General features: G+C 35.4%; 2 protein-coding genes across 3 annotated transcripts; both read left to right on the forward strand.

The window, feature by feature from the left end:
- Positions 1-2850: 2850 nt before the first annotated feature.
- Positions 2851-6817, forward strand: LOC107831986 (uncharacterized). Its single transcript, XM_016659785.2, has 5 exons — positions 2851-3018; positions 3159-3229; positions 4856-5055; positions 6081-6207; positions 6345-6817. The coding sequence occupies exons 1-5, from the start codon at positions 2880-2882 to the stop codon at positions 6480-6482; spliced, it is 675 nt and encodes a 224-aa protein (XP_016515271.1). The 5' UTR covers positions 2851-2879; the 3' UTR covers positions 6483-6817.
- A 7623-nt stretch (positions 6818-14440) lies between these two features.
- PMM (phosphomannomutase) lies at positions 14441-19568 on the forward strand. Of its 2 annotated transcripts, XM_016616654.2 has the most exons (12): positions 14441-14578; positions 14858-14967; positions 15583-15627; positions 15719-15785; positions 17161-17237; positions 17667-17702; positions 18481-18536; positions 18621-18720; positions 18820-18915; positions 19009-19098; positions 19181-19232; positions 19341-19568. In XM_016616654.2, the coding sequence occupies exons 2-12, from the start codon at positions 14899-14901 to the stop codon at positions 19409-19411; spliced, it is 759 nt and encodes a 252-aa protein (XP_016472140.1). In that variant the 5' UTR covers positions 14441-14578; positions 14858-14898; the 3' UTR covers positions 19412-19568.
- The last annotated feature ends 2665 nt before the right edge of the window (positions 19569-22233 follow it).

Genomic DNA, 22233 nt, shown 5'->3' on the forward strand with positions numbered 1-22233 from the left:
CTACAAAATAGTTAAAATGCATGCAAGTTGGTCGAATACTATCGTTCACAATTAAATAAAAAAAGAGAGAAAAGAAGAGGAGGACTTCCTATTAACACTAACCGTTACGTTAAGACCATTTATTTTGATTAAATACTAGGATTAATATGGGAAGTTATTTCAGCTTATGTTCTTTTCTTTTGGGTGAGCTAGCTTAGAACATTGTTAAAATGAATCCCCACGTTACGTTGCTTGCAAAATTCTTAGCATCTTCTCCAATCATCTGCCAACCGAATACAATATGGAGGACAATTAGTATTATACCAATTTTAGAGCATGGATGTCAACATTTAATCTTATACCGGCTTTAAAATAAATATATAAAATATTTAATTTTATGAAGAGATCACGAGTTCACATGCCCATAAAACTCCATATAAATCCGCCACTGATGTTCTCAATGTATCTATCTAGAGCAAATTATGCTATATACCCATAAAAGATAAAATATTTACCCGTAAAATATTTACCCGTATCTACCCATGTTCATTTCTATTATATTTTATACCTATGCGACACATTTATTTTACCCGCTCTACTCATTCTTATCTTTGCCATTGCTTAGCATGAAAGTTCAATTCTCAGATTCATATGCACCTCTATTGTATCTTTTAAGTGCACCACATTTTCCTAATATAATTTATACCTTATCATAATAATACTAATTAAAAATAATATAATATAATATTTATTAAATAATATATAATATTATAAAAATATATGAACCTGGAGAGCAAAAAAAGATATTATTATTATTATTTTGAAGATTTATTGTTTGATTCGATGTGGGCCCTATAAAATATTGCTTATAGTATCTTCGAGTAAGCTTCGCAAATCCAAATTTTTATGTGTATTTGAATATCCACCATTTTTGGGCTTGAAGCTCAATTTTATTTTTGAAGCTTTTTTGTTTGATTCAAAGTGGGTGCTGTTAAATATTGCTTATAGTACCTTCTGGAAGTTCATACTGAAATTTGATAGCATTTGGAGTTGATTTGAGGTGATTGAGATCGAAATTTTCAGTTGAAAATCGAAGAAGAACACAGCTACAGTATACCAGTATACCACTACGGTATACAATATATTGTAGGAGTATATAGCTATACTGCAACAGTATACTATTATAGTTTACAATATACTGCAACAGTATATTGTAATAATTGAAGAAGAACACAGTTACCTAACAGTATACCGCTACAGTATACAATATACTATAGGAGTATATAGTATACTGCAACAATATATTATTAAAGTATATAATATATTGTTATAGTATACTATAATAATATGCAATATATTGTAACAGTATGTTGTAACAGTATACAATATACTGCAATAGTATACTTATTACCGTAAATTCACTTGCCTTTTCCTTTTTAATTTGCTTTAAGCTTTTACCCAACGTGAGGGGCAAATTGAAAATGCAAAAAAAAAAATTAAAAAAAATTATAGTATGCTATATAACGTAACGTTATACTCTTACAATTAGACCCTTTTAAAATTTTTTGAAATTTTTATTGACAGTTGATATTATTTTAGTTTAATAATTGAATTAAATTTTTTTTAACTCTTGCGTACAATTGTATACCTCGTTGGTATAACTATATACTATACTGATATCATATGTTAATTTATATTTTTTAATTGTATTAGCTACATTTAATTGATACACAATTTGATTTTTCTTTAGTAATAGTATATATAAAAAAAGAATAATAAAAAATAGTGAAACAGTAAATGAAATTAGATTATGAAGAGAAAAGGAATATAAATAGAAGAAGTTAAATGAAATTAGAAAGGGAAAAAAGAAAAAAATAAGAAGAAAACGAGAAAAAAAGAAAAGGAAAAAAGAAAAGAAGCATAGACATAAAAAAGAATTGGAGAATAAAGAAAAAATTCCTCACAAAAATTACTATGGGTAGGAAATGTAATTAGTTTATGAGTAAAAAAACAAATGGATAGACAAGGGTAAATAATTTTATTTTTTGGGATAACTGTGTCATTCTCCCCTCCACTGAAAAGTTAATGTATCTAGGCCACAAAGCAACCAAACATGTCATCAAAAGTTCCTCTAATTATACATTTCTTGGCTAAAATATGTTGCTAAAAAAATCAGCTAGCGTATATAATATATAAGGAAAGAAAGAAGTATGCTTTTAAAAATACAAGAGAAACATTCACATATGATATAATTAATATTCTGTTGACCAACTAATTAAACCCATATCATAGTACGTAAAACCTAACTATTTTCTTTACCAATTTCAAAAATTAGGACAACCACATTTTACCTCGTATAACCAAATGCAAAACCAATACTAGAAGCACAAAAACCACCAACAATAGACCAGCGTACCACTATAAAGATCGTGGTAACATAGGAGCTTGAGTAGCTATAATTTTATGCTTACTTAGTTAATCTGTATATTAAATTTAGAAAAGCTTCCAAGTTATTTTTTTTGGTCAAAGTACCTTTAACTTGGGTTCTTTCGAGTAAAATTTTTTATTATGATCGATCGATAACATAAAGAGTTAGTAAATCTTACGATTTGAGTAAATCGACTAGAAAAACTAGTTTGGTTCCATAATTGAGGTGTAGGTTCGATTTTTCTTAAATACCACTAGGGATCCTTTAATGATATTGTTAATTATGTGGGTTTAAAAGTGATGAGAATTCTCCATCTATAGGGAATATTTGAGATTTTAAAAAGTTGTAAGGTTCTATTTCAACATTTTAAAGAATAAGAGGACCTATTTGCATTTAATACGGCTCTGCTTCGACGCTGTAAAGAAAAGGATAGTGCTTTAGGGTTTAGCGTATTATTACAGAAAGAACAAAGATGGGAGGGAAAGGGAAAAAGAGAAGAGAGAAGAACTACAGAGCAGCACATGGAGGCACCACTAGGCTCCCTCCCCCACCCACTCCCTCCTCCCTTGATGCTCTTCCCTCTAAGCTCCGTCAAATCATGGCCTTTTCAGGTACACAATACAGTACATTCCATTGTATCTATGTTATTGCTCGTGAAGTTTTTCTAATACATGTATTTGGTGGAAATTAATAGTTTTTTTTAGTTTCTAATATTTAATTCGAAATGGGTTTTTCATATTTATGATTTTAGGTGCAGGGAAAGCTTCATCCAATAATGCAGATAGGAAGAAAGGAGATGGTGGCGGCAGTACTAATGGGAAGGTAAAGTTTGGATCTTTAAGCTTGGGCTCCTCATATTACTTGTCTTCATGGAGATAAATGTTGTACTGTAATTTGGTTGTACAAGTTGGTTTTAATGCTGAGTTTGGAGTTATTTTAGTCTTTTAATTGTAGGCAGTGTTATCTTCAGAGAATCCATAATTTGCCTTAAAAAGACAATCTTGCAAGCAGAGGTTGACCTAGGATTTGAAGGTCGTGGGTGCACTTTTGGATGCAGCCAAAATCTGCTTGGTGCCCGCTACTAATATATCACTATTTTCTAAAGACATATATATATATATATATATATACACACACACATGGTGGTAATGTTGAACTTCACGGGTGCCGGTGACCCATCTCGGTATAGCATCGGTCCGCCTCTGCTTGCAAGTGTAGTTTATTAACATCAATATGCTCGGAAGATTCAGAACTGTTCAGTGATAGGTTTAATAGATTTATGATCAGCTCAAGCATGCAGTCAAGATTCAAAGCATCATGTTCACTCAAGCCCAAGTTAAGTCAAGGCTCGGTCCCTAGCAATTTTGTTTATTCTCTTGCTCTCCTAGTTATTCTGTCTCCAACACTTGTCTTCGTCTATGAGCTAAAGAGCTAAAGAATGCGAGATGGAAAAATAAAAAAGGGTGCTACTTAGTAGCTATAACATGGAAGAGCTTAATATTTACCAAAGCATAGCCAAGTGCATTTGTTTAGATTTTTTTCTGAACAAAATATAACAACAACAACAACCCAGTAATAATCCCACTAATGGGGTCTGGGGAGGGTAGAGTGTACGCAGGCCTTACCCCTACCCCTGAGGGTAGAGAGGCTGTTTTCGGGAGTTTCTGAACAAATACAATCTTTATTTATTTCTGAAATAATCAATTGGATGCTATCATACATTTGTTTAAGATTCGTACTTACCATACATCTTGTTTGGGGGGCCTTTTCTTATTACATCAAAGAATAATTAAATTTATCATCCATACATCTAGATATTTGGTAGACTGTCTGGCTCGAAAGAAACAACAGAATTTTTGAAGGAAAAAAGAGAAACATACACAACCTTAAACAGAGATGTATTTTTCTGTTAGCTTTGTGGTGCAATCTAGTTAAACATGATTTAGAAGGAATGCTAGACACAATAGAGGGATTGAGCAACCTGTGCCTGATGCACTGGCTTAGTGCAGAAATTCATATAATCTCTAGTTACTTATCAAAAAAAAAAAAAATAATCAAAACAAATTCAATCTCAACTTATCAAAAAAATAAAAATAAAAGGTATACTTGAAGTGTCAAGTATTTGCTGTTAGTCTCCATTTTGGCCAATGCTAATGCTCATCTGTATGCTAAGTTTGTCGCACATTTCCAATGCGAGTGATCTTTCATTGTCTCTTGTCCCATTTATGGTCTTTCGTCATTATCAATTTGCATATGCGCTCTTTCTTGTCTCGAATAACATAAATGTTCTAGTGAATCATTAGTAAAAGAAACTCCTGAATTCTCTCAGTTTGTTCTTCTAAGACCGTCACTGTTTTTTCCGGCATTTCCCCCCCCCCCCCCATGCAAATGTGCTACTTGTGTTACATTAGGTGTTGAAAATTTGGACTTTTATGTGTCCCTGAACAGAGACTACATTCAGAAGATCGAGATCAAGCTAAAAATGCGGGTAACAAAAGGAAAGATGATGAAAGCAATTTGAGTGGTGTCGGGGATAACGCACATCAGAAGCGAAATAAAAAGAGAAAAAGGAAGGAAGTGAAGGACCTTCGGTTTGAAACGGCTGAACTGGGTGTTACTAGTTCAAAGAGAAAGGAGCGAAAGAAACAGTAAGAACTAATGCCTCAGTGAAAGATCTCTCTTTTACTTTCCTGCCTTAATGATAGTGGCATTTACTTGAGATAAACTTTTCTATTATAACAAAGGTGAGCTGAAGTAGAGGCAGAGCTATTTTTTATTGTTAGTAGAGGCAGAGTCATTGATTTACGTCATCTTAAATATATATGCTGCATATCTTGTTAGCAGAACAACTAAACCAACTCTATTTCATGAGGGGAGAGGGGTATCCATTTTAACCTGGGGTATCGAGGGAGTCAAATCTGTAACTTCATGGTTATGCAGTAAGGTGGTTAATCATGCTAAGGCTGCACATTATTCTATGACAAGTTTGACTCTAGCTCAGATTCAGTATTTCATTAATTGAATTTAGCAGCTAATCTTTTTAGCACCTTTACCTGTTTTCTCTAGTTTAATACTTTAATATATTACTTGCTTGTTTCTTCGTTGTTTTCGATGGTTACTAAGATGCAGCTGAGTTTCTCCAGACAATAACAATTTCCCCCCAAATAACTTACTACTCCTTATTGAGGGCCATCGGACTGGGTAAAACCTGAATTAACCGTGGTGCACTTGCGGGAAACTCCTTGCCGAGGGCCTGTGCACCCCCGGGATTAGTCGGGGCTCATAGAGACTCGGACACCCGGTGCAAATCAAAAAAAAAAAAAGACAATAACAATTTCCCCCCAAATAACTTACTACTCCTTAAGACATAACAATTAGTTGAGCATTGTTTTACTGTTTGTTTATGCTGGCATAATGTATTCCGTTGAATTTCACATTTTATTAGCAATTTGAATTTGGGCCAATGAAGCAACATTCATTTGTAAGCAAAGGAAAAAGGATCCACCCAGAATAGCCTGTTTTCCCTGTAGCAAATGTAATAAGGATTTCGCATATACAAACATTTTGTGATGACATATTTTCATTTTTCACTTTTTTTTTGTGTGTGTGTGTGTTTGTGGGGGGGGGGGGGTGTTTGGTTGTTACTGAATTGTTTATATTTGGATCTGTGCAGGCGTTTAGAAGCAAGAAAGAAGAAACATAAGAATGCCAATATGGATGAAAATGTGGATTTCCCTGGCCGTGAAGAAATAAAATTTGGTGAAGTTGTTGAAGCTCCACCCAAGTTGGTTGTTCCAAAGGTACAGTTGGATGATTTTATTTTGTATTATATACACCCGCATTGACATCTGAAGTCCTAAACTGTGCCTATGCTTATGGCATTGACCTTGGTATATACTGCAATTCATATGGTAAAACTTGTTTTCTGCTTATGAAGGCATTCAAGAATGCACAAGATGCTTCAAAAGAAAGACTTCGATTGCAAGCAGTTGAGGCCTACAGGCAGCGGAAAGGATGGTCATCAAGACCGGGGATTCAGCTTCCTCAACCAATCACAGAGTCTCCACTGGTATAGTTATCCCACAAACAAGGTTTTATTTATCTCCTCTGGACATCAAATGTGAGATTGCCGGATGGATACTTGATACCATACAAACGCTCTACATTGTGCACCATATAATATCCAAAGAGTCGAAAGGAAGGACATACTTTGTCACAGAAAAGATTAAAAGGAAAAAAACTGGAAAGGAAGTGGAACGGCTGTTTGAATCATACAGTAGAGGAAACTTTCTTGTAGTTTAGTAGCACTTATGTTGAATGAATGTAAAGGGATGTACTATAGATGCTAATTTACTTTAATCAGTTTAGCATCTGCATGCGTTTATATTAACCCACTTTTAAGCTGGCGTATATTTATTTTGATCTTTTCTTTTGTATTTTTATATGGGTTCCTTTTACTGGATCCAAGAATATTTGGTGGTTGTCGCAGACATCTTCGTTTCGAGAAATTTTGCTTAATGGTGAACAAAAAATAAAAATGAACTAAAGCAGCAAGGAGTACGGAGATAGGTGAAACCAGAGAGGAAAATGTTGAGTTTCTTTAGTTTTGCATTTTGTCAAATATGTTGTTTCAGTTTGCTTGCAATGCATAGGCTACAGGGGTCTTATTTGAGCTGAGAATCTACTAACAGAAGACAAAGTGGATGAGGTTTTGATTGACAACAACAACGACCCAATGAAATCTCACTAGTAGGATCCGGGGAGGGTAGTGTGTACGCAGATTTTACCCCCGAGGGGGTAGAGAAGTTGTTTTTGATAGACCCTTGGCTCAAGAAGACGAAAATGAGGTTTTGAATGAATTTCAAATATTTAAAGGAGGGTTTCTTGAAAAGGTTGGCCCTCATATGCAGCTGCTTATGCACTATATACTGGCCAAGAAGTGGTGAAGTTTCCTCATCAACTGTGTTTGCCTTAACTATGTCAAAACTGATACTAAATGCAAGCATCTTGAGAAAAATATGCGCATATAATTTGAGGTGGACAAAAAGGGAAAGGCAAATCATAATCGACCCTACACTTGGAATGTCCCAATGTGCCTTCTCCGATGTTTCCTTCCTCATCATGCTAGTGGTCCCAAAGATCCGTATAGTTATATACCGGGTAGGGCAGCCCAGTGCATTAAGCTGCTGCTATGCGCAGCGTCCAGGGAAAAGCTGTACCACAAGGATCTATTGTACGCAGTCTTACCCTGCATTTATGAAAGAGACTGTCTTCAAGCATATTATTGAGAAAGTTAAAGCAAAATTTGAACTCAAAGAAATAATTTTTTTTAAAAGAATCAACTAATTTATGTTTTAGAGTCCTTAATGTAGTGTACTTTTATCGATCCATAAAATTAAAGAATTTCTAACGTATTCTCTTTCATATCTTGATGTTGCTCTCAACTCTTATATCGTTTCTAGATGTTATTTATGTCATGTATGATTGACAAGCAAATTGAGTAATTTAATACACCAATACAAGAAATAAATTTGGAGTCAACACAAAGCTTATTCAAACACTCTTAAATAAATTGTCATTCCTAAAACATTACTTTCGAACAAACGTGTCATAAGGAAGCAAAATGAAACCAAATACTCCAACTGTCTCGTATTATGGGTCATATTTCTCTTTTACACGCCCCTTAAGAAATATTAATTAGGAAAGAGATCTGGCTATTCGATCCTTATTTATGTCTTAAAATGTAATCTTTCTTTATTAAGTATTTATTTTATTTATGTGTTTGTCACACCTACTTTTTGCGCGCCCCACCCCGAAGGGTTAAATGCGCGAGGGAGTTTTTCCAATTTAAGTGACAATATTCGAAATGGGATTATTTATTTAATTCAGAGTTGCCACTTGGGAAAGGTTTGGCTTTTAGTGTCCCAAGTCACCGGTTTATCTTGAATCCCAAATCGAGGAAATTTTCGACTTTTCCAAATGAAGTCTGCGAAGAAATTCTAAGTAAGGAATTCTGTTGACCCGAGGGAAGGTGTTAGGCACCCTCGAATCCCGCGGTTCTAGCACGGTCGCTTAAATTGTTATAATGGCTAAATATCTGATTTAAATACATGTTGTAACTTAGTGCTTTTATTAAGTTTAAATCGCTTTATTATTATCGTTTTTATTTTTTATAGGATTGCAACGTCGTGAAAATGCATCTCGAACCACGTCACAATCAATGCACCCGTGGTCGTCGACACATTTAGACTCCGTTGAGATTTGGATTTGGGTCACATCAATGTGCACCCGAATTTAAGAATGTAATTTAATTAAGTCGCACCCAGAGCAACTAACGTACTGTTATTTTGGGAAGGCCGTAAAATTCGCTAAACGGCCTGTCCCGAATTCTAAGTATTTTAGTATATACATTTAGAGGGCCCCGCAGCTTGTTCATTTTTGTTAGTCGAGGCTCGTCTCAATTTTATTTAAAGGATAAACCTATAGTGACTACATTTTTCTATTACGTTTGTCTCTAAAAATAAAAGGAAGAGAATACCAAATTTACTTGTTTAAACAACTACATACTAAATCTTTAATATGTTTGCCGAATCCGAATTTTGTTTTATTACGTGATTGGTTGTTTATGAGAGTTACCTCATGACTTGTCTTCAACGAGTGAATACGCTTGTTAATTGGCTAAGGGAGATGGCAAACAAACTAATAACATGTACTAAACTTACATTAAACGACCTTCAAATTTGAATTTTAAAACTAGCTTATTTGGGCTTTGATTAATGGAATCGACTGTTTATTAGGAAAACTACTACTAATTGAACTCAAAATGCCTATTAGTTTTCCTCAAAAGTCATCGTATTATTTCGAAACAGTGAATCTATATCGAAACCCATATCGAACCTATATAGGAACAAGTAATCTAACAAGAGGGTTGGCATACATGACCACCCTGTTAACGTAACACCACATGAGAATTAGCTTGGGGTACATTTATCTTGAAATCAAATGGGACCAAATATAACAGATTTGACAGTTCAGAGGTCTAGACAAAAATACATACAGATGCTTGCCATGATTCTATGTTATACTGTCATAACTAAATCGAAACCTAATGGTTATACACATTGAAAATACGTCTGATCTAACAAACAATACTATCTAATATGTCAATCAGGATGTGTTTAATTCATACAGAGCAATTGCAGTTGGAACTAACTTAAACAAATACAGGCCAACTACCATTCAACCTATTTTGAACACAAGTATTGTGAAGTAAACAAACGTTCATTTCTTTATTTCTGCTTCAAACTTCAAACTTTTAACAAACATGGTTTCGAAAGTGTGTACCTGGAAGTGCTTACAGAAGAAGAAGAGAAGTCAGTAGAGTAACAATGGCAATAGAAACAGCAGCAGTAACAACTGGTAACAGCAGAACAAGCTTGAACGCAAGAATGGCAACTACAGCCGATAGGAAAGGTAGCCAAATGACAGCAGCACACAATGGAGTAGAATCAGAACTCCAGGCAGACCAAAACCAATGATAAACCAATGAAAACACTCAACCAAATAGACTCAATTGGAACTTCAAAGAATCAAAATTGATTGAAAAGGCTGAAAACAAATGAAGCCCAAACAACAATAGGAAGAAACAGTTTATGATTTTTCTGTCTGTTTTTCTCTCTTGTGTGTGTCTGTATATATCTAACAATCAAATCTCCAGAAATCTGAGTTCAGTCTAAAAATCTGTCTGCCTTTTTCTTTTTCAAAATTCAGTCCTCAAAATCAATCTCAGTCCCCTTACTAATGGAAGTTCTTTTTCCTTTTATAGCCTAACATCAGGCTATCTACAGCCTAGTAAAACACATCAGAAACCTTCTCTTTCTTGCTGTTTTTCCATTCAACATTTTAAAATATGAAACATTCCCATGAGATTCCTGACAGCCCTTTTAATTGGCTTATTAAACTAAAAGCAGACATGGGCAGCAGGAATATAACCTGACAGCACATGCTGTCAAGTTATTCTTCATCTTAACAAAGGCCTTTATGCACATGTTGTGCACAAGTGCACATGCCCCCCAATTCAGACTGCAGTTATAGACCAAGACCCTTAAATTTCTGATTCAAGTACAACAACTATAAGTAGTTAAACTCAATTCCTAATTTGATTTAAGTAGGATTTCAACAGAAAACCCAATCAAATTATTATCATTCAAAGCTTTGAACTTATTGACGATGTGTATCGACTCGACTATATTAATTACAACATATACAATCAAAAGCCATGATCAGAACTCTAACAGTATCAACCTACAATTCAAATTGTACTGACTAAGCAAAAGTTGTACTGGTGAAATCAATTAATCAGTCAATTTCAAAGTTCAATTGATTGCACAGCTCATACACATATACACATTATCAGTGAATAGAAGACAGACTCGATCAAACACAGAGGTGGACAACAACAGTTGATAAAATTTAAAAGACACAAATTAAACAAAACATTTGGCCATACGAACAGACCTTTAACAACACATGTACTGAATCGAGGAAAGAAAAACACACCTACCTTAAAGTCCTTGAAAAAAAATCAGAAAACCAGCTCGTGTTTGAAATGAACCTTCTTGGGGTTGAGCGGACTTTAATCGAAGTGTTCTCAAGTGAGAACACTTCGATTAAGGTCCAATAGACCCTAATCACTTTAGCTCAAACGGACACAGACCAGGCTTGGGGTTTCTGGGGTTCATAGATGGTAGATTTGGGATTTGGGTTTCCATGGTTAGATTCGGACCAAACCAAGCATGGTTTGGTCACGAGGGAAGTTCGGGGACTGTCTGGTGTGAAGCTGGGGTACATCGGTGTATGTCGAGGTTCTGCTCGAATCTTCAAATGAAGATTCGAGACGATGGGGGGAGGTTCGAGATCAATGGTTTGCAGATCTATGTTCAGGGTGTCAAGGTGGTCCTAGGGTGTTAAGGTGGGGGTCACCGGCGTCCATGCCGCCGGGTTTTTGGTGAGGGGAAAGGGGGGCGGCTCTAGGGTTCCGGGGTTGGGTCTGTTGGAAGGGATGAGGACGAAGGAGGGGTATTTGGATAGGGGGTGGGGTACGGGTGGAAAGCTTATATATGGGGTGGATGGCCTGATCTCAGCCGTTAGATCAATCGAGATCAACGGCCTGGATCTGGAGGTTTAAGTGAAACGATGTCGTTTGCTTTCATACTGGGGTGGATTAGGCTGGGTTTCATTGGGTCGGGTCTGATAATAGGTAAAGGATATGGAACGAGGGCTGTTAGATCAGCCCGGCTTGAACGGCTGAGATTAGACGGCCTTATACGACGTCGTTTGGGTAAAGGATTGGTCTGATCTGGGCCGTTCCCCTGAATCAATCAACGGCTCAAAAGGATGACGCCTATACGGCGTCGTTTGGGGCATCTCGCAGAAAGCCTGGTTGGACTGGGTCATTTGTATGAGTTTGGGCCTGATTTCATTTGAAATTATGGCCCAAATCCAATGTTTTCCTTCTTACAACTTAAAAAATAAAATTCCTAATAAAATCATACCAATATTAATTAATACTCAAAACAACAATTATCACTTACATTGACATTTAATTAAAATCACTTAATGACAAAAAAAAAAAATAGAATAAAAGACGCATATTTTTTACGATTTTCCTTTAAAAACCAATTACGGTTCAACTACACACGACACATTTTTGTATTTTGTTTTCAATAAAAGATGGGCAAAAATCACAAACAATTAACAAAGTACCGCGTAAAAATCCAAAATTGTATAGCAAGACCATTTGCTATTATTTTTATTTCTTTTGGAGTGATTGTCGCGTAAACAAAAATCACGTGCTCACAGTGTTATCTCTACATATTCAAGAATAATTATTACTTATTAAGGGTAAAAAGGAAAAACTATTTTAAACTTCTAAAATGACAAATAATTTGAGACAATTATCTTTAGTAACCACTACTTCTGTTAATATTAGTGGGAGTACTATTTTTTTATGAGATTTTTTCATACCTATATACTATTGAAAACTTTATTACCCTAAATGTTAATGTCAAAATTTGTATCCTACTTCTTTTAATATATCGACGGTAGAGCCAATAAATTCACAAATGACTTTTACGCATTGTAAACGATATTTTTTTTTATTACATGAATGATAAAAAAAAAATTAAAGAGGATCGCCGGCCAAATATATATATTCCACCTTAAAAGGCTCCCAATCCATTATTAGTGTCTTCGATTAAGAGATTTAATTACGCCCTTTACCTTTTTTTTTTTCTCTTCTTCACTAGATCACCAAAAATACTAACAACTGCATCACTAAATTCAGACAATAAGGTCATTCCCATCCCTTGCATAGACATGATGAGGTTTTTCTTCGATAACGAAAACCAGATCGACAGGAATAATACCAGGTTCCTGATTTCCCTTTTAGGAAAAGTTACCTTGGTCCCCTTCTTCCACTCAGGCTTTATGTCGATGGTCAATATCTCCGCAGCTTCCTGCAATAGAAGAACAATATACATATCACAACAAAGTAACTAACACTGATGAACATCCTATGAAATTACAGAATGTATCATCAAAAATTCATCACATAACGTCTCTATTAGATCCAAAAAAATACAATATCCATGAAACTACAAATATAACGACAAGATTCATACACACATCTCATGTCCAAAAGCAGAGGATGGTGAATCACAGAACTTATGTTCCAACAGGGGAAGTTCATTTCTCTATGGAGTGACATCATTACTCTACATAGTACACACGAAGAATTTTTATATAGCTACAATATCATACAATTTAAATATAAATTTTATACAAAAATTATACAATATGTCTTTTGTATATTTTGTATCTGATTTATACATAGTAAAAACAAATTTCATACAACTAATTATACATTATACAACTTATCTACAACTTTCACACATTATTTCTACCCAGTTAAATACAACTACAATAACATACAACTTAAATACAAATTTTATACAAAAATTATACAAAAATTATACAATATGTCTTTTGTATATTTTGTATCTGATTTATATATAGTAAAAACAAATTTCATACAACTAATTATATATTATACAACTTATCTACAATTTTCATACATTATTTCTACTCAGTTATATACAACTATAATATCATACAACTTAAATATAATTTTTAGACAATAATGTTCAACTTTCATACAATAATTAAATAATGAAAGAAAAATATATAAACAACAGAATACAGTTTTTCTACAAATTTTTCTACAATTTTGCTACAATTTCGTAAATATAATGTATATTATGTCTTTTTTTTTTCGAGTTTCAATATGAAATTCATGCAAAATAAAGTCTAATCTTCACCAAAACCTCTCAAAGTTGAGATATAAACTCCAAACCATATTCCCAATTGTTTGCAACAACACCCAATCCAAACAAATAATGATTTTTGAAAACCCAAATTCGAATTCAAAGCTTCAAAGCTTTTTAATTGCTGTCAATGGTGGAATTGTTGCTCTCTTATTAGGGGATTGAGAGATTGAGAGAGACGTAGAGAGAATTCCCAATTTTTTGCAATAACATCTAATTCAAACAAATAATATTTTTTGAAAATCCAAATTCGAATTCAAAGTTTCAAAACTTTTTAATGGTTGTCAATAGTTGAATCATGGGTGAGTGCAAGATACGTGGGAGGGGGGGTGAGATGTGGAGAGAGAAACGTGTGGAAGATATGTTAGAGTAATTTTGAGATACTAATTATTATCATTAATTCCCTTAAAATGTACATAAATGGTGATTGGATATATAAAATGTAATTATAGTAAAACTTGAGGGTAATATAGTTTCGTAAGAATGTAAAAATTCCATTATCTCAAATTTCTGGTCCAACAATTTACAAACCTCCTCCAATTAGATCTTCTAAATACGTGTATCTGAACAACTGCCGCAGTAAGATGATGATTTGGCATCACACGATTGGCCACTTGTTGAAGAAAGCACGTAGCAGATCGGACTTTTTTCAGTTGGACTGTGCAGATCTTGGCAGCTTATGTCTTTGTATCAGATCTCCACTCAAAATGCTATAAATTCCAAAACCCCCTATCATCAAAGTTGTGAAAGCAGTTCAGATCTGTCCGAGAAGGAACGGTTTAGTGAGGTAAGCCAATGCTGTTCTTCTTCATACATTGAACCTTATTAGTCTTAACTGTACCATCCTCATTTTGGAATGCCATGTGTATATTGATGGCCTCTCTTGCACGTCTCTTCTTCTTTTTCTTTCGTCGGTGCAAAATTTGCACTTTCAGTAACACGAAAATACCACTTGTATCTATATGTCTACCTTTTCTATGACATAATCTCGTGCATATCCAGAGACCCATTTGGTTTTTTGAATAATTGCAGTGGCAAAGTTGACATTTTTGATGTTTGAATGCAGTGAGAGAGAGAGAGAGAGTTGCTGAGAATTTTTAGATTAAAATGGCTGCAAGGAAGCCTGGTTTAATTGCTCTCTTTGATGTCGATGGAACTCTTACAGCACCTCGCAAGGTATGATCTTTTTTCCTTTTTAAAGTAAATTTACTTAGTGATCTTTATCCAACCCAGCAATGCTACTGAGTTTCTTGCGCATCTGCCTGTATAATTGGTTGCTTGTATTTGTTGGTTATAGTTTGATCATTTTCTACTAATATAGATCTAATACCTGCCCCTCTTGAGTCTTGACTTGAACCTATAACCTATGGTTGGTGGTGGAAATGCTGAACCACTAGAGAAAAAGCCTCACTCTTGAAACTCTTTTCAACACTTCATTTCTTGCTTGCCTCCTAATTATTTTTTTAAAATCTAGTCACTTGTTCAGAAGGGAGCCTTGGCGTAACTGTTAAAGTTGCTGCCATGTGACCAGGAGGTCACGGGTTCGAGACGTGGAAACAGCCTCATGCAGAAATGCAGGGTAAGGTTGCGTATGATAGACCCTTGTGGTCCGGCCCTTCCCCGGACCCGCGCATAGCGGGATCTTAGTGCACCGGGCTGCCCTCTAGTCACTTGTTCTCATTCTTCCTCTCTTTTGTTCCACTCTTTTTCATAAATTTACTTGTAATGACTTTTACTCATCTTTGTACTGCTTACTGACTCTTCTTCGGAATTCTTACCTCAAAATTTCAGGAAGTTACTCCAGAAATGTTGAAATTTATGAAGGAACTTAGAAAGGTGGATGATCCTTTTCTAAACTCCTTTCTCCTCCCTTTTTTCTCTCTTTAATTTCTTTTTCCTTCCTACTTAACTGTTTGTCTTCCTGCAGGTGGTTACTGTCGGAGTTGTTGGGGGTTCTGACCTGGTTAAGATATCAGAACAGCTTGGCAAGACAGGTCAGCTTAACTAGCTTTTATATGTATTAAACGTGGAGTCGTTATGATCAAAAGTTTAGGACATGAAAATTTGTGCGAAGGGTTGTGATCGAGGTGCCAAATGAGCTTATTGTAGCTCATGTTTGTAGCTCAGTATCTAAGATTCATCTTAGTATTAGAGCAAGAGCAGAACTATGGTTTCATTCGCCAAAGAGCACTTAACTGAGTCTTGATTTAAAAAAGGTCTTATACGAAAAGTTTTCAGTAAAATTCAGTTTAGTGCTCTTTTTCGAAGTAAAGACCTTTCAATTAGCGTGTGTAAGTAGTCTTATGGTAATAGCTCCATGTATGCCGATAAACTCTATGTTTTCCCAGTGTTCCTTTTCGAAATCAAGACCTTTCTACTGGCGTGTATAAGTAGTCCTATGTTTATAGCTCCCTGAATGCCGATGAAATGTATGTTTTGGTAATTTTAATGCTAAATGTTCCCTGAGGTCAGGCGTATCCATATGGAGCAGATATGATTATCGCGAGAACTATCGCCAGAAAGGAAGAAGAAAGAAACTTCCAATGACAAGAAAGAACACAAAATAGTTTTTACGTGATCACTCTCATTGTTTTACTTTATCTATCCTTATCTTGAAGTAATAAATTATAAACATTGATGTCCGGTGAACCAAAAGAAAGTCTATGGTCATCAATAATGTCGATCAATGATCATCAATGTGGAAAAAACAAAAACATAAAAAAGAAGTCTATCAATGATCTCCTATGATTCTATTGCGATTCTGTCCATTTATGTGGTCCCAACAGCCAAAAGAAGACAAATCTTTTAGCCACTTAATTCACGTGGGCCACAGTTCTTCCAGTCACACAAAACTGAACTTTACTCCTGAAGCTTGGTTGTTGGTCGTAATGGGAGTGTCATAAATTGTAAAGACCCCTGCCTTTGTGCTCTTTTTCTTCCCCCTTGGCAAATGTTTTTTTTGTTTAACTCCCTCTAGCCCAAAAACGTTACTGGCATTGCTTTTTTACTCGTTCCAATTTGCATAGATAAAAGTCTTTTCTTGTATTCACGCTGAATATTATACAAATTTGAAAAGTAATATGAAGCCCGCTTAGCCTCAGAGAAATCTCAAACCTAGCAAGGCATAACAGTAACCTCGACTTTTGGAGAATTTCTCTGTAAAATGCTTTTACTACTTATCTCAACTTTACTGTTATGCTACTTGTTCAAGCAATCTCTGACAATTGAAATGTCGAAGGAGGGAGTATATTTTTCCTTCAAATGTTTTATAGAATCATCTGTAATAGAGCTTGTCTGACTGATTTAGCTGGAGGTTAGAAACTTCTCAATATGTGGCTATTAACCAATCTTCTAATATTTGTGATGCAGTTACAACGGATTATGATTATTGTTTCTCTGAAAATGGCCTTGTAGCACATAAGGATGGCAAGCTTATTGGCACACAGGTACTGGAAAGATTTGACAACTTTTCTCTGTAATTTTACTCGTGAGGTGCAAGTTTGTTTTGTCACGAAACAAGATATTTAGATGCTGTCTTTATCCTCAAACTTAAACCAACATCTTTGTTGCCAAACATAAGCACCTTGTACCAAGATAGAGCTTTTTAAGATATGCAATAAATGCACATTTTCTATTGTCTAAACATGCTATAGTTAGGTCCTAAGCTCGTAATTCAAATTTAGTGATGATTTACATGGAAATGGAACTTCTCTTACTCACAACCATTTGACTAGAAAATAGTCTCATGATATATGGAACAACTTGGAGAGTTTTTTCTCTGTTTTCAACTTTAAAGTGCATCTCTTCTTTCGTTCTCCTTAGTTGCTAATTAGCAGGGTGATTTCTTTTGAAATGACATGATTCCCTGTATGCAGAGCTTGAAGTCATTTCTTGGAGACGAGAAGCTCAAGGTTAGTCACTGCACTTTTCCTATAATGAGGAAATGCTTTACTTTTTAAGAAGCCCAACGAGGGGAATATACCCAACCAAGTGCAGTTCGAGAAAGGCTTTGCGATCCTTTTGATTATTTGTTGATAAGATAACTTAAGAAAAAGGATCTCGTTGAATCAATAAATTAGTTTGAATGTATACCTCCTACGAATAAGATAAAGCTTCTATGAGTCAATATATGATAGTTAATGGAAGTTTGATAACTAAATTATTGTACAGATTCAAGGTTAATTATTTTATTTCAGTAATTACTTCAAGACCTATTATACTAGAGTGGCATTTTTCGAATGTGTTTCTCCGTACGTGCGTCTGTTTTAACAATTCTTGTGTGAAATTGGCTTGGTATTATTTATTTAAATTTTCTGGTAACAAAACAAAAGGTTTTCTATGACACGAGGAATTGTAACCTTAACAAAGAAATTTGTCCATTAAAAGCCAAGAAAAGAATCGGTTCAAAATATTTTTTGCTTCCCTTCTTCAATAATTGGCAAAAACTTATGATAGAACACATCCAAGAAAGGGTAACAGGTGCTTGTAAATTTCAATATTTCGCTGATAGTCCTTTTTCCCCATAATTAGAAATGTTCAATGAAGAGTTATTTGTGTATGTTTGTTGCATACAGTTGGGTGAGGATTCATGTAATCATGTTCATAGCTTAGGCTCACTCAACTGAATTAGAAATGAGCTTATATGTGGACGGCGAAGACATATCTTGATTGGATGCAAATGATGTGCAGGAATTTATTAACTTTACCCTCCATTACATTGCTGACTTGGACATTCCAATAAAGAGGTGAGCATATGAAAGGTCATAAAAAATGAAAGGTTGAATTGTGTGCTTCTTTGTGGCAAACTTCTTAATTATTCTCCTTTGCAGAGGAACATTCATTGAGTTCAGAAGTGGCATGCTAAATGTCTCACCTATAGGGAGGAATTGTAGTCAGGAAGAAAGGGATGAATTTGAGAAGTATGACAAGGTAGACACAACTGCTCTAATACCACATATATGTGTCGGAGTAACGTACCACTGGCAGATTCTTTCCCTATAAATTAAAGACTTAATGATCTATATTCAGGTACACAAGATACGTCAAACAATGGTATCTGTGCTCAGAGAAAAGTTTGCACACCTTAACCTCACCTTCTCCATTGGAGGCCAAATTAGTTTTGATGTGAGCAACTTTAAGCCTGTGCTTGTGCTCATTGATCCTATAATGTTAAAAGTGTATTCTTTACAGATGATTTTGTAATCTTGCTCATGACAGGTTTTTCCTCAAGGATGGGACAAGACTTATTGTTTGAGATACCTTGAAGAATTTAATGAAATTCACTTTTTTGGTGACAAGACATACAAGGTCAGTCTTTAGTTACTGATGTGCGTGAAGCTTTCTCTTCATGGTTGAGCTGAAGTAAGAATCCTGCTTTTTACTCTAACAGGGAGGAAATGACCATGAGATCTACGAGTCCGAGAGAACTGCGGGCCACACAGGTTTGCATAAAACCTCATTCTTCTGATGTTTGAATAATTATTCGCCTGCATAATTACCCGAAGAATCATATCACCAGTTATTTGTTTGTTTCTTTCACTTTTTTCCAGTTACTAGCCCAGAGGACACAGTAAAGCAGTGTTCTGATCTATTCCTCGGCAAGGATAATGGAAGTTCTTGAGCTTGCTGCAGTTTTCAAATACACGATTGTATGCTTGTAACCTATGCACGACAGAAATGAATAATTCCAATAATTCTTGTATTACTTTTACCATAAAAATTATAATATGAATGTAGTACTTTTTGTTTACATTCAATTCAAAAATATGTTCGATGACTTTCTTTTGGAGGCAAGATACCACAATATTTTTTTCGTTGAGGAATGTGGTTGATCTCAGCGATCTCTATTGACAGACAAGTAATTCCATCGGTCCTAGGTTTTATCTTCATCCTTGTGGTGCATTCAATTGAAGAACCATTGTTGCTCCCAGATGCACATGCAAGTATTTTTGGTCGTACAAGTAGGGGAAAAAGAAGCTGTCACAAGCTATTAGTCTATCACAGTGATAATGCACCCATTCCACTATAGGTCTTGGATTCTGATTTAGAACAACCTTTCTGTTCTGAGACCTTCATAGAGAACCATTAGGGGGTTATGATCTACTCGATTCTAAGAACCGAAGCTAGGTGCCTCCTCTATAACTTAGTATTATCTCTATCCACCAACTGTCTGGGCAGAATCTGATATTCTGATTCAAGTGTACCTGTAAGCTGTAACATAATATTCTATGAAGTTTGCATCTTCCTTCACAGATATTTATGTCAAGGTGAAAGACAGGCTTATGTTCCCTTCCTCCACACTTAGTGATAGGGGCGTATACAAGAATTTTTATAAGTGGTGTCGAAATTTATACAAGAAATAGCCTTAGTGTTGAATGCCAAAACTCCCACATCGGTGGAAGACCAAATTGGTAGGGATTTTTTCCCTATAGAAGGAGGTCTAATGTTTAGGATTTTAACACACCTCTCATTTGCCTTCTTATCTTCTCAAGGCATTTATATCTTCTCTCTTTAGTATTATTTCACTTGTATTTTTGGAGTGAAATAAAATATTGGTTGTGTCCGAGGAGTAGGCAAAATTGGCCGAACCTCGTAAATTTTGGTGTTCCTTTTATTGTTGTTTTATTGTCTTATTTATTATTTGATGGCTGTCATAATTTTTGGTATAATAGTTGTGACTTATTCACACTATATACATTTGGCTTCCGCAACAATTGGTATCAGAGCCAAGGTACTGTCTAAGTATGCTCTGTGGTTGCAGCATAGTCTGATCTTCCACATCAGAAAATATTTATCTTGGTAACTGAGTCAAGGTTCTATCTGAATATGCTCTGTGGTTGCAGCTTAGTCTGATCTTCCACACCAGAAAGGAAATAATCTTGATTTGTGTCGTCAGCTGTTAAATAATATTTGTGTCAAAGATGGAAGACAATAAACAAGAAGAATCTACATCAAGTGTCAACAATACGTCATCATTGGCATCTTCGCTTATGACAAGAATTGTGTCAAATGCGAAATTTGCGGTAGAAATATTTGACGGGTCCGGAACATTTTGGGATGTGGCAAAGCGAGGTTCTAGATGTCCTTTTTCAACAAGGGCTAGATCTGGCCATTGAAGAAAAGAAACCAGATGTTATTGGAGAAGAAGATTGGAAGATTCTCAACCGTGTTGCTTGCGGTACCATTCGATCCTACCTTGCTAGAGAGCAGAAATATCCATACACAAAGGAAACTTCTGCAAGTAAATTATGGAAAGCACTGGAGGATAAAATTTTGAAGAAAAACAGTCAAAATAAATTGTACATGAAGAAGAGACTGTTTCACTTCACCTATGTTCCTGGTACCACGATAAATGAACATATCACCAGTTTCAATAAGTTGGTCACAGATTTGCAAAATATGGATACAACTTATGATGATGGTGACTTGGCCTTGATGTTGTTGGCGTCACTTCCTGATGAGTACGAGCACCTTGAAACTACTCTACTCCATGGAAATGACGAAGTTTCTCTTAGAGAAGTTTGTTCGGCTTTGTACAGCTATGAACAAAGAAAGCGAGAAAAACAGAAGGGCGGAGAAGGAGAAGCACTATTTGTGAGGGGTCGTCCTCAAAATCAACTGAGGACAAGAAGGGAATATCCAAGTCAAGATTCAGACCCATCAAAGATGAATGTGCCTTTTGTCGAGAAAAGGGGAATTGGAAGAAAGACTGTCCGAGGTTGAAGAATAAGGCCAAACATAACAATGGAAAGGCCATTATGGATTCAAATGTAGCTGATTGTGATGATTCAGACTTCTCATTAGTTATAACAGAGTCATCAACATCATCAGACATATGGTTGATGGACTCGGCTTGTAGCTATCATATGTGTCCCAACAGGGACTGGTTCGTGAATTTTCAAAAGGGAAAATATGGAGTCATCCACACAGCGGACAACAACCCTCTTACCTCATATGGAATTGGTTCAATACGATTAAGGAACCATTATGGAATGATCAGAACATTAACAGATGTTCGATATGTACCAAATTTGAAGAAGAATCTCATCTTTGTAGGAGCCCTCGAATCAAAAGGGTTCAAAATCATTGCAGAAAATGGAGTGATGAGAGTATGTTCCGGTGCACTAGTGGTAATGAAGGCTAATTGGAAGAATAATAATATGTACCGCTATCATGGCAGTACAATTATTGGGATAGCGACAGTGACATCCAGTGACGACAAAGAGGCAGAAGCAACCAAGCTATGGTACATGCGCTTGGGACATGCTGGAGGAAAATCCTTGAAAACTCTATCAGATCAAGGATTGTTAAAAGGAGTAAAAGCTTGCAACTTGGAGTTTTGTGAGCATTGTGTTAAAGGGAAACAGACAAGAGTTAAATTTGGTACAACAATCCATAATACTAAAGGCATTTTGGATTATGTACACTCTCATGTTTGGGGTC

This window comes from Nicotiana tabacum, chromosome 11 (assembly GCF_000715075.1).
Source record: "Nicotiana tabacum cultivar K326 chromosome 11, ASM71507v2, whole genome shotgun sequence".
Taxonomy (NCBI): Eukaryota; Viridiplantae; Streptophyta; class Magnoliopsida; order Solanales; family Solanaceae; genus Nicotiana; species Nicotiana tabacum.

Excerpts from the sequence above, each read along its gene's own strand:
- LOC107831986 (XM_016659785.2), top strand. The coding sequence starts at position 2,880 with ATGGGAGGGAAAGGGAAAAAGAGAAGAGAGAAGAACTACAGAGCAGCA. Across the intron at positions 3,230-4,855 it reads GCGGCAGTACTAATGGGAAG|AGACTACATTCAGAAGATCG; the intron begins GTAAAGTTTGGA and ends GTCCCTGAACAG. Across the intron at positions 6,208-6,344 it reads CCAAGTTGGTTGTTCCAAAG|GCATTCAAGAATGCACAAGA; the intron begins GTACAGTTGGAT and ends CTGCTTATGAAG.
- PMM (XM_016616654.2), top strand. The coding sequence starts at position 14,899 with ATGGCTGCAAGGAAGCCTGGTTTAATTGCTCTCTTTGATGTCGATGGA. Across the intron at positions 17,703-18,480 it reads TTGGAGACGAGAAGCTCAAG|GAATTTATTAACTTTACCCT; the intron begins GTTAGTCACTGC and ends AATGATGTGCAG. Across the intron at positions 19,099-19,180 it reads TTGGTGACAAGACATACAAG|GGAGGAAATGACCATGAGAT; the intron begins GTCAGTCTTTAG and ends TTACTCTAACAG.